The 13,334-nt window shown below is 47.2% G+C and overlaps 1 protein-coding gene across 1 annotated transcript in view; it reads left to right on the top strand.

Annotated features, from left to right (window-relative positions):
* Window positions 1-6,041: 6,041 nt before the first annotated feature.
* Window positions 6,042-13,334, top strand: part of STK3 (serine/threonine kinase 3) — a 349,379-nt gene continuing 342,086 nt past the window's right edge. Inside the window, exon 1 of the mRNA XM_040354769.1 lies at window positions 6,042-6,376. Coding sequence (XP_040210703.1) covers window positions 6,354-6,376 — 23 coding nt within the window. The 5' untranslated portion in view covers window positions 6,042-6,353. The remainder of the gene's footprint in view (window positions 6,377-13,334) is intronic.

The raw sequence follows: 13,334 nt of genomic DNA, 5'->3' as shown, positions 1-13,334 counted from the left end.
TGACCTCTCCAGCACAGATTGATTCCCCCATTATTTAAAAGCCGCGCCTCCTCCTCAGGCTGTTCCGTGATAGGCAGAACAGTAATTTTCCCAGCAGAGCCTCTGTTCAGTGTTCCGCCTATCATGGATATCCTCTCGTCCGAGGCCGAGGCTGAGGATGAGAAGGCATCTGTGATAGGCTGAACACTAAACAGAAGCTCTGCTGGGAAAAATTAGTGTTCCGCCTATCACGGAACAGTCAGAGGAGGAGGCGTGCTTTTTTAATAATGGATGGCCGACGGCTGCTGCTGAGTGCTGACAAAGGTAGATGTAATTGCGGTAACGCCGCCCAAGTAATGGGAACGGCATTACCGTGAGGGGAAGAGTAATCAGGTAGATTACTCGTTACCCTCAAAAGGGGCTGCGTTAGGTAACGGCGTTTATTTTAACGCCGTTACTGACAACACTGCCTGTAGCACAATTAAAAATTTAACATATGATGAGAAAATGCAAAAAAAATAATGTGATGGACAGCCTCAGTGAAGAATGGGGAGATTCTAGCCACTTGATAACCAGGCTTTTTTATGACACTTTTGTTTTTTAAACTTTTGATTTTCAATCTGGAATATGCAGTTCAGTTTTGGGCACCAGTTCACAAAAAAAATATTGAGGAACTGGAGAAAGTGCAGAGAAGGGCAACCAATAATAAGCACAAGAGGCATGGAGGAGCTCAGCTATTAGGAAAGATTACAGGGACTAAATCTATTCTCTTTTGAGAAGAGGAGATTATGGGGGGGGGGGGGGGGATATGATCAACATGTATAAATACATATGTAGTGCTACCCCCGGAGAAGCCGCTGATTAGATTTGGGATCAGCGTGTTCAAGTTACCTCTACGCTGTGTCTAGGGGTGATGGTAGTGCTGAGAGCAATAACAGAATGTCCAGGACAGTTGGTGGACGTTTTTCAAATGCTTTATTTTTCCGGTCAAACACGACCAACATGCAACTTGAGGCAGACAGGACAGGCCGTTGAAGGAAGAGCAACCCCACAGAATCAGGCCATGGACAGCAAAGGCAGTCCTGCCCTCTGTAGTTGTATTCATCTACATCGCCACTCCAGCCGGAGTGGGTAAAAGTGCCCCTGGACAGACCTCTCTCACAGGCCTGGCAGCCAGAGCACCACTTAAAGCTTCTGGGAGGAACAAGTCTCTGCCACCGACTTGGCTCTGATTAAATCAAGATATCTGCCACAGGCCTAGTGCTGAAATTGTGTACAATAGAGCAAATCCTCCCAGTATGTCTTTTGGGGTCACCGACTGACAATTTAAATGTGACCTGTCAGTGTCCGGTCACCAAGATCCCCGATGGTTCGTTCAAGACCTGTTGGATCACCTGCCTCCGGGTTCTCCTCAGACCGATCCCCCACCGAACAGCACCCAGCTTGGGATCTTCTCAATAGGTATGGGAACCCAGTAAGTCACTGGGGTCCCCTGGCAGCATCTGACTGGGGAGTCAGGAACTCCGCGTAGCACGTGGCCCCCCATAGTGGTGGGGCCCGTGATGTGCGCACACCCTAAAGGTGGGTGCCGCACCTGGAACCAGGAACCCGCGGAAAAAACCCCAAACAACGGCCTCCGCCACAAAACTCCCCCCCCCCCCCAGCATGCCCCGCGAGGGAAAAACTCCTCCAATTGGCTGTTGGGAAGAAGCGGCTCTGCCTGGACCCCTCTGTTGCCACCTGCCTCCCAGAGATGAGAATGCATCTCTGGAGCACAGACTGACCCACAGGACAATCCAGATTTGGCGATAGCCAAATTTAACAGATCAAAGAATGAGAGCAACATAACTCTCTCATTCTCCTACTAAATTTAAACATAGAACCCGTACGAAAGTACACAGGCGCTACACATAAGTGGTCCATATAGTGAACTTGGTATTGGGTTATTAACTTTAAGGTCATCACAAAGGACAAGGGGGCACTCTTCACGTCTAGAGGAAAAAAGATTTCTTCTCGAAATACGGAAAGGTTTCTTTACAGTAAGAGCTGTGAAAATGTGGAATAGACTCCCTCCAGAGCTGATTCTGGCCAGCTCAGTAGATTGTTTTAAAAAAGGCCTGGATTCTTTACTAAATGTATATAATATAACTGAATACTAACATTTATAGGCAAAGTTAATCCAGGGAATATTCAATTTCCTCTTCAGGGATCAGGAAGGATTTTTTTCACTGCAGGAGCAAATTGGATCATGCTTTGCTGTTTTTTTGCCTTCCTCTGGATCAACTGTGGGTAAAGAATTGTGTATCTGGGATTGTATATATATGTATACCTTGTAAGGGGTTAGCTCGGTAGCGGGGTGTGTGTGACCCCTTGGATGGGTTCACTACACACTGAATTTATACAGACAGGCAGTCGAAGACGATTGAAAACAAAGATTTGGGTTTATTCTTCCATCTTGCTGGAAACAAGTGCAAGCATCCAAAACAGCATAAACAAAATCAAACATAAAATAAACCCTGGCCACTTGGGGCGTCTATCTTCACCACACAGGAACCTATCTATTGAATCTGGCACAGCCTAGTGCTGGGCAGACACTGCTGGTCATACAGCAGAAAAACAATAGTCTTTTGATTTTTATCACACAGAAAAATCAATCACCTTCTCACCTCCTCAGAAGACTTTCAGCACACTGCTCTCCTTACTCACAAAACCTCAGGATGCAGCAATTCAGTGGTAATCCTCTGGATTACTTATAGAGGCCTTAATTGCCTCATTCTGAACAGCTGAAGTTTTCCAACGCCCTTAGACCTTTTCTGGCCACTTTTGCATCCGACGCCTAATAACAATTGGTGTATTGTCTAAACAAGGCAGAAATGTATGTCCCATCTGTGACAACACCCACAGATTTGCCTGACTTCCTGTCACAACATATATATATATATAATATATATATTTTTTTTGTTTTTTACTTTTATAGGTTGAACTAGAACCTGACTAACTATGTAACTATGATATTAACAATAAAGAAGAATTTTACTTGGCTAAAATCTTGCACCCCTTTACTCGCCTTTACTATTTATTTTAATTTTGATGATTCTAACTTACAGCTAGTGAAAACCCGAAATTCAGTATCTCAGAAAATTTGAATAATACAAAAAAAAGAGGATTTTTAATACAGACTTGTGGGCTTACTGAAAAGTATGTCCATGTACAGTATAGTGTGCATTCAATACTTGGTCGGGATCTTTTTTCATGAGTTACTGTATCAATGCGGCATGGCATGGAGTTGATTAGTCTGTGGCACTGAAGTTTTTTTGGAGGCTCAGCCTGCTTTGATTGCGGCCTTCAGCTCATCTGCATTGTTGGGTCTGGTGTTTTTCATCTTCCTCTTGACAATACCCCACAGATTCTTTATGGGGTTTAGGTCAGGCGAGTTTGCTGGCCAATCAAGCACAGTGATACCATGATCATTGGTATAGTTGCTATAGTCGAATGACGGCTACAGAGTGGCCGGCTAGTTCTGGGCACAACGTCATATGACAGTGTCCCATGATTGCACCCGCTGCAGGCAGAACACTCTGTGATAGCAATGTCTGGGGAACACTGCAGATCACTGTTTGAGGTAAAGAGCCAATCAGCGGCCCTTTACCACGTGATCAGCTGTGTCCAATCACAGCTGATCATGGATGTATACAGAAGACGGTTATCGGCACTCCTTTTCTTATGCTGACAGCATGAGGATCGGAGAAGAGAGCTGATAACCAGATTCTCCTAAAGGGACATGTACACTGATAATCAGGGCACTTATTATCAGTGCAGTCTCAACAGTGCCCACCATTGGTGAGCCAGTCTGTGCCCACCAGTGCTGCGTATGTGCCTATCAATGTTGCCAATCAGTGCTTCCTCATCAGTGCCACCTACCAGTGCCCATCAGTGTCGCCTGTGCCCCTATCAGTGCCCATCAATTAGGGCTGGTGCAAAATATGTTGACACCCTAGGCGAAACCTAATTTTGCGGCATCTATACCCACTTTTTTTTATTGAAGAGCCCATCAAATGCAGCCCACCAGTGCCCATCCAATGCAGCCTCATCAGTACCCATAAAATTCAGCCTCCCAGTGCCCATCAAATTCAGCATCACCAGCACCCATCCAATGCAGCCACACCAGCGCCTATCAAATGCAGCCTCACCAGCTCCCATCAAATTCAGCCTCATCGGTGCCCATCAATGCATCCTCACGAGCGCCCATCAATGCAGCCTCACCAGTGCCCATCAAATGCACCATCACCAGCGCCCATCAATGCAGCCTACTAGTGCCCATCAATGCAGCCTACTAGTGCCCATCAATGCAGCCTACCAGTGCCCATCAATGCAGTCTCACCAGCACCCATCATTGCAGTCTACCTGTGCCCATCAAATGTAGCCTACCAGCACCCATCAAATGCATCCTCACCAGCGCCCATCAAATGCATCCTCACCAGCGCCCATCAATGCAGCCTCACCAGTGCCCATCAAATGCATCATCACCAGCGCCCATCAATGCAGGCTAATGGAACCTATCAATGCAGCTTACTAGTGCCCATCAATGCAGCCTACTAGTGCCCATCAATGAATATTTGCTTGCTTCCATTCATTCAGGAGTCGGGACACAGACACAGTCCTCCCCAGCCGCTGCGCCTCTGACACTATGTGTGAACATATCGGCGGCTGCCTGCTAATGCTGAGACTTAGGGGCAGATTCTCGTAGAATGGCGTAACTTAGGGCGGGCGTAACGTATCTCATTTACGTTACGCCGCCGCAAGTTTTTCAGGCAAGTGCTTTATTCACAAAGCACTTGCGTGTAAAGTTGCGGCGGCGTAGCGTAAATCACCCGGCGCAAGCCTGCCTAATTCAAATTAGGCGGGTAGGGGGCGTGTAGCATTTAAATTAAGCGCGTTTCCGCGCCGAACGTAATGCGCATGCGCCGTCCGTAAAATATCCCAGGGTGCATTGCTCCAAATGACGTCGCAAGGACGTCATTGTTTTCCAGCCTCATTCACGGACGACTTACGCAAACAACGTAAATTTATAAGGTTATGAGGTTGTGAGGTTGCGCCTCATATACCCAGGGGCAACTTTACGCCGGGACAAGCCTAACGTAAACGTTGTAACTTTACTGCGTCGCCCGCGCGTACGTTTGGGAATTCGCGTATCTAGCTAATTTTACATACTCGACGGCGAAAACGACGGAGGCGACACCTAGCGGACAAAAAAAAAATTGCATTTAAGATCCGACGGCGTAAGAGCCTTACACCTGTCGGATCTAATGGATATCTATGCGTAACTGATTCTAAGAATCAGTCACATAGATACGATGGCCCAGATTAGGATTTACGACGGCGTACATGGCGCTGCGCCATCGTAAGCCCTTTGCGAATCTGGGCCTAAGTTACTTGCTGCAGAGAGAAGAGAGTAGGAACACCAGTGGCCAGGTTGCCCAGTTTGCCTAGTGGTAGCACCAGCCCTGCCATCAATGCCTCATCAGTGAAGGAGAAAAATTACCTGTTTTCAAAATTTTATAAAAAAACCTTTGAAAAAGTTTTTTTTTTTTTCAAAATTTTCGATCTGTTTTTGTTTATTTAGCAAAAAAAGAAAACCCCAGTGGTGACTAAATACCACCAAAAGAAAGCTCTATTTGTGTGAAAAAAATGATAAAAATGTCATTTGGGTACAGTGTTGCATGACTGCGCAATCGTCATTTATAGTGACAGCGCTGAAAATTGGCCTGGGTAGGAAGGGGGTAAAAGTGTCCTGTAGGCAAGTTGTTAACCCTTGGAATAAATAACTCTTTATTAGCCTGTAGTTGGGATGTAAAATTGTAGATGTAATCATATAGACAGATCCATGTGATCACATGGTCGGTGTTCTCCCTGCTATGCTCCATACTGCTCTGATGACAGGTCCTCTTTATAGAAAACACAGTTGGACAAGTGACAGCTCCCCTATCCCACCAATCAGACTTTACAGGGTGGAGCTAGGAACGAAAGCCCACCTCCTCCCCGGCATGCTCCGCGCTCTCCTGTCCACTTCCTGCTCCCAGGCTGCTCTGGTTGGGAGGGAATGAAGCGGATCAGAAACATCAATAACACCGGAAGAAACCTGCTAGGACGCCTCACTAGACGTGACACAGGAATCCACCAATGAGGAAACGAGCTTTTGGCCGAGCTGACCAATCCGTGGTGTGAGCGGAGCCGGCGGGCGGGGCTGGCGGTAGTAGCGGGTTGGGTTGAAGTGTAGTGCGGAGGAGGAAGATGGAAGTTGTACGGAGTTAGTGCGGCTACCGGAGATTATTGTACAGCCCGTCCTCTGTCCGGGGAGAAAGGACACCGCCAGCATGGAGCAACCCGCACCTAAGAGGTCAGCCCACCATTCCTCCGGGGAGAGGGCTACTGAGGGGCCGGGGGAGTGCTGGGAGCAGAGGCCTCACTCCGGACTTGTCCGCCTGACACACACACCGGTCCGGGGAGACAGCCCGGATCACCCCCTCCCCCTAACACTAAGCAGAACCCGCATCACCCCCTTCCTACTACACTGACTTCTACAACACTCATCATTCCTGACATCATATACACTGTGCCATCCCTGACATCACCCACACTGTGCCACCCCTGACATCACATACACTGTGCCATCCCTGACATCACCTACACTGTGCCATCCCTGACATCACCTACACTGTGCCACCCCTGACATCACCTACACTGTGCCACCCCTGACATCACATACACTGTGCCATCCCTGACATCACATACACTGTGCCACCCCTGACATCACATACACTGTGCCATCCCTGACATCACATACACTGTGCCACCCCTGACATCACATACACTGTGCCATCCCTGACATCACCCACACTGTGCCATCCCTGACATCACATACACTGTGCCACCCCTGACATCACATACACTGTGCCATCCCTGACATCACATACACTGTGCCACCCCTGACATCACATACACTGTGCCACCCCTGACATCACATACACTGTGCCATCCCTGACATCACCTACACTGTGCCATCCCTGATATCACCCACACTGTGCCATCCCTGATATCACCCACACTGTGCCATCCCTGATATCACCCACACTGTGCCATCCCTGATATCACCCACACTGTGCCATCCCTGATATCACCTACACTGTGCCACCCCTGACATCACATACACTGTGCCATCCCTGACATCACATACACTGTGCCATCCCTGACATCACCTACACTGTGCCACCCCTGACATCACCCACACTGTGCCACCCCTGACATCACCCACACTGTGCCACCCCTGACATCACCCACACTGTGCCATCCCTGACATCCCATATACTGTGCCATCCTTGACATCACCCACACTGTGCCATCCCTGCCATCACATACTGTGCCATCCCTGCCATCACATACACTGTGCCACCCCTGCCATCACCCACACTGTGCCACCCCCGACATCACCCACACTGTGCCACCCCCGACATCACCCACACTGTGCCACCCCCGACATCACCCACACTGTGCCACCCCCGACATCACCCACACTGTGCCACCCCCGACATCACCCACACTGTGCCACCCCCGACATCACCCACACTGTGCCACCCCCGACATCACCCACACTGTGCCATCCCCGACATCACATACGCTGTGCCATCCCCGACATCACATACGCTGTGCCATCCCCGACATCACATACGCTGTGCCATCCCCGACATCATATCCGCTGTGCCATCCCTGCCATCACCCGCGCTCTGCCATCACCCGCGCTCTGCCATCCCCGCCATCACCCGCGCTCTGCCATCCCCGCCATCACCCGCGCTCTGCCACCCCCGACTGACATCACCCGCGCTCTGCCACCCCCGACTGACATCACCCGCGCTCTGCCATCCCTGTCATCACATCTTCCAGGACAGCTATATGAGAGATTATTGACTCCGCCTTCAGCAGGAAACACAAACCAGAAAGAGATTAGAAGCCCCTCCCATTTCCCACCCTCATCATGTGTGTTACTTCCTCTGGTAATCCCGGTTGTCAGGTTCGGGGTTCTCGGTTAGTTGGCTTACTGAGGGGTTTTCCCCTGAAGACGTGCTCTGGCCCTCACCTCTACTATGTAGACCCCTCCAGCAGCCTGATACTTGTTTGGCCTGTTCCTTCTGATGCCGTTTTGGGATTTGTGGGGGTTTCTTCCTGCGTTTTCCCAGCAGTATGGTCCTCTATGATAGTAGATAGAGCAAGGAGGACCAAGATGGCACCAGAGGATGAAACACTTTGATGCGGGGGATGTGCACTTCTGCCCGGCCTGCAAATCGCACCACAACACACATAGTACTGCATGCTCTACTTTTGAAAAAAACGCCGTGCACCAAATGACATGGTATTGCAGAACTTTGCACTCTGGTGCTGCAATTACACTGCGTTTGCGATGTGCATTTGGGATGCCGTTCGCATAGTACGGGCATCTGCAGCAGATCGCAAAGGCAGTGCGTATTGAACTTGTTGCGTGGAGCCCTTGTGCTTATAGTGGGACCCTAATCTGTCTTTTGTATGAGGGCCACACAATGTGGTGTGGATAAGGCATGTTCACTGCGCTGCCTTTGCGATCTGCTTTGGGTTCCAAAACATTGTAAGCGGCCGCGGATTATAACCCGTCTTCTCATTTTTGTTTTTGGCCATCTTTGTCCCATAGTGGGGATTTCTCTTCACTTCCTGTCCCATAGCCAATACAGGAAGTGTGAGGGGATCCCAGGCATTTTCAGTTGTTTGTTGTCCTTTCCTTGTAATGATAGTCTCAGTAGTGTAGTGTCGTGGCTAATTCCCCCTGTGTCCATCCATGGATCCTCCTACCTTGTCCTTATTCACCAAGAGGGACCAGTCATTTGTTTCCGCTCACAAGCATTTGCATGTCCATGTGCATCTATGTTGTTCTATGAAATAAACACATCTATTATGGTAAACTCTCTCACTTGCTTTCATCTGTCCCTAACCAATTACCTTTTAAGCAGTCACCTGCACTATACTGGACGTGCCAGGGATTGTGGGATATCTAGTTTCTTCACAGGAAGTGTCAGTTCTTAGACTAGAGACAGATATTATGCATTAACCTGTGCATTGCCCTGCTGTATGTCCCTTGTTTCAAACAAATAGAAAGTTCTTGACCAGCCTGTCGATGACCATTTTAACATTTTTTGAAAAAAAAAAAAAAAGAAAGTCTTTATCTCCACATAGAATACAAAAGGCACATCCTCCCTCTGTGCCTTTGTATTCTGACAGTAGGGAGACTTCCCCTCTGTCAGTATACAATAATCAGCACTGATGGCTATAGCCGGCGGTGCTGATCGAACATATTTACTAAGAATACAGAGTTCAAAATCTAGTGCAGCTCTACATAGAAACCAATCGGCTTCCAGTCTTTACTGTCAAAGCTTAATTGATCAAGCAGAAGTGAGAAGCTGATTGGCTACCATGTTCAGCTGCACCAGATTGAGTGCTCCAGTTTTAGTAAATCTCTTCCCTATGAATCTTCATGATCCGTGTACATCTTAGGCTTCTTTCACACTATGGATTGTATGTCCATTTTATAATATCCGTTACTACTGTTATTACACCTATTAACGGACGTTTTAATAACGGATACATACGGATAAATATTTTACCATTCTTCCTTTATTGAAAACGGATAATGTTTATCCGTATATATCCGTATACATCCGTTATATCATTCCTTTCTAACGTCCGTTAATAAAAAACATTTCACCCTTTCTTGAAGTCCAGCTCCAGAAGTCTTTACTGAGCATGCTCAGTAAAATTAACGTCCGTTAACATAACGGACATTTACGGAGACATTTACTAACGTCCGTGCGCCATAGACTTCAATGTTAAAATATAACGGACGTTAATATATCCGTTACTTGCAACGGAAAAAAAATTAGTGCAAGACCCGTCACATATTCCGTAATAACTAACGTCCGTACGTTATAACGGACTATTACGGATCTTTACGGAACATAAAAAAATCCCATAGACTTTAATGATATGCTATAAAGGACGTATAACTTCAGTTTTTTAACATTATCTGACGTATTTTAATACGGATTATTAAAACGGATTTATTTTGTAGTGTGAAAAGGGCCTTAGGTGAGTGATAAACACAAGGAATGGGTGGGCAGGCTTATAATGCCCTTAAGGGGGTTCAGGTTGGTGGTCGACCCGATATGGGGTTTTCTCTGGCCGAATCCACTCCCACTCCACTCCCCCTGCTTGCGCCTGTCACTCTACCACACACTTATTGTCCTCAGTACAGATGGCACTGGCAAGTGGCACTGGTTATGCTCGGCACTGGTTATGCTCCCCCCCCCCAATATTCTTGTTACCCCTAGTAGCCAGGAAGTTCATCCAGGACCAAGCAGAGGTTATTTCGATAGGTCCATGGATCAAAGGAGGATCTGGTCCTCTCTGGTTTCTATTGAATTGTCCTAGGTTTATAATCACAGGGATCGGTGTTCCCTCCAAATTCTTGGTACGTCCATGTGATGGCATGGGGACCGAGAGGAGGATTCTCAAGAAAATACTATGTTTGGAAATGGTGATTGATACCTTCTCTTTGGCTGTAAAGTGAGTTCCAGGGAACTATATGCTAAAGTTTGGAGAAGTTTTAGCCTTGGCAAAAAAATACCGTATTTGCTGGTGTATAAGGCGATCGGGTATATAAGGCGACCCCTCTAACGAGGCTTCCGGCGCTTCATATTTCTTCCTTTTGGATCCATATTCTTCTCCATTCTTGCTGGAGCCAATCACGGCGAGCGATGTATTCTATTAATGATTACAAAGCCTGCTTGGATTGGCAGAGGCTGTAACATCATCAACCCGCGCCTCTCTGACTCTCAAAGCCAATCCGAGCAGGCTACTATATGTAGCCTGCTCGGATTGGCAGAGGCTGTTACTCCAATCCGAGCGGGCTCTGTATTTATTTGAATTAATCGCTCACTGGGATTGACTAAGCGGTATATACTGTATGTAACTTAAAGCGGGGGTTCACTCTAGAATAAATTTTTTTTTTTTTTTTTTTTTTTTTTTTATTCTATCATAAAATTCGGCATCGTAGCGTGAGCTACAGTATGCCGGTCTTACATTTTTTATCCCCGTACTCACTGTTTAATCCGACCTAGACGATTCCGTCTGCCCACGGGGAATGGGCGTTCCAATCCAGACGGAAAGTGATTGACGGCCGGCTCTGGCGCGTCACGCTTCTCCGGAAATAGCCGAAATAGGCTTGGCTCTTCACGGCGCCTGCGCATAGCCTGTGCGCAGGCGCCGTGAAGAGCCGAGACCTACTCCGGCTGTCTTCGGGGAGCGTGACGTGCCAGAGTCGGCCGTCAATCACCCTCCCTCTTGCTAGGAACGCCCATTCCCCGCGGCAGACGGAATCGTCTATGTACGATTAAACAGTGAGTACGGGGTTAAAAAAATGTAAGACCGGCATACTGTAGCTCGCGCTACGATGCCGAATTTTATGCTGAAATGTTGTTCAGCAGGGTGAACCACCGCTTTAAGCCTGGTATTGTGGACAAGAGCCAGGTGGCTTGGCATTTTTTGTTATTGCTGAGTGAAGCTGAAACCCATGTGTGAACTAGTTTGTAAACTTTATTTTCCTTTTTTTATATAAATTGGCTGCTGTGCCCTTAAACCTCAAGTTTCAGACTGACGTAGTCGCACTTAAAAACGCTCACCACGTTGAGTCTAATCGCCCCATATCGCAACTATTACTGATCACTGACATGTTGCACACTTTACTAAATGCAATTGAACCAAAGGAGGAGCCAGATCAAACTAGAGTCCAGGGTGGTGTTTTATTTTTCTCTAAGCGTCTTCCAGGACAGCCCATGAGACCTAGGGCTCCTTGGCTGTCCTGAAAGACTCTCAGAAAAGGAGTTACCAGTAACTCCAACTGTTATTTCTGCAACTGAAAGCGGAAAAACACCCGGAAGTCAACATGTTTCGAGGTCTGGGCACTTCGCCCTACATCAGGGCTCTAAAATAAACCCAAATATGTTTGGCACAGGCACATCACTAACACTGTAGCTTAGTACACATTAATTACTCGGCTTATTTGTAAAGTCTGGGAGATGATACAGCGCTAGGAGCTAGAGCTGCACAATTGTTAAAAAATCGTGATCTCGATTCAACTCCCCCCCTGACATCTCCAATGCAGAGTTTGCATATGACAAGTGGAGAGACTTTATCTGCTCACTCAGCTGTCAAAAGAAAATATTTGGGCAATCTGCCAAGTTCTTAACAGGAAACATTGTAACTAACGCTTCCTTCTTAGATCAAAGGGATAAACTTCTGTGTGTGTAATGAAAAAATCCAGGCAGCCTGCCAAGTTTGTAACAACATTAAACATTGTAACAAACCTTTTTCTTGGCCAGTGGTCTCCAAATTGCTTGAATTTATCCGGCCCTTGGGGAACTATTTCATTCACTGACACCAACAATGGTACACAGTTACTTATAATGATATTAACCATTGGGTCCAATGACACCATAGATGGGGCACAATTCCACCCAATGACATCAACAATGGGGCTCAATGACGGGGCACAATTCCTCCCAAAGATGGGGCACAATTCCTACCAATGACATCATCAATGGGGCCCAATGGCGGGCGCAATTCCTACCAAAGACACCAACGGTTGGGGCACAATTCCTCTCATTGATACCAAAGATGGGGCATGGTTTACTCCAACTGATGCTGGGACCTTTTTCTACTGCCGATGGCCACAGTCTGGCCCCCCTATAGCCTGATGAACAGTAAAGAGGCCCTTTGCTTAGAAAGATTGGAGACCCCTGTTCTTGGGCAATTTTTGTGTAAAAGCAGGAAGTTTAACCACTTAAAGTCCAAATCTTTTTCTGACACTTGTTTTCTTTAAGTGGAGGTTCACCCAAAAAAAACATTTTTAACATTACATTCAGCCAAGTTGTCCTAATGACAATCGGCTGTTTTTTTTCCGTACATACCGTATTTTCACCGTATGTCTTCTGCGGGACTGGGCGTTCCTATCTGATTGACAAGCTTCCGACCGTCACATACTGCGCATCACGAGTTGCCGAAAGAAGCCGAACGTCGGTGCGCAGGCACCCCCGCTTTAAGTTAAAAATCAATATTTTTTGCTAAAAAATTACTTACCCCCAAACATTATATATATTTCAGCAGAGACCCTAGGGCAGTGATGGCCAACCTTGGCACCCCAGATGTTTTGGAACTACATTTCCCATAATGCTCAACTACACTTGAGAGTGCATGAGCATCATTCATGGGAAATGTAGTTC

The sequence above is a fragment of the Rana temporaria genome, chromosome 5 (assembly GCF_905171775.1).
Source record: "Rana temporaria chromosome 5, aRanTem1.1, whole genome shotgun sequence".
Taxonomy (NCBI): domain Eukaryota; kingdom Metazoa; phylum Chordata; class Amphibia; order Anura; family Ranidae; genus Rana; species Rana temporaria.
This window is presented reverse-complemented; position numbering and strand designations above follow the sequence as displayed.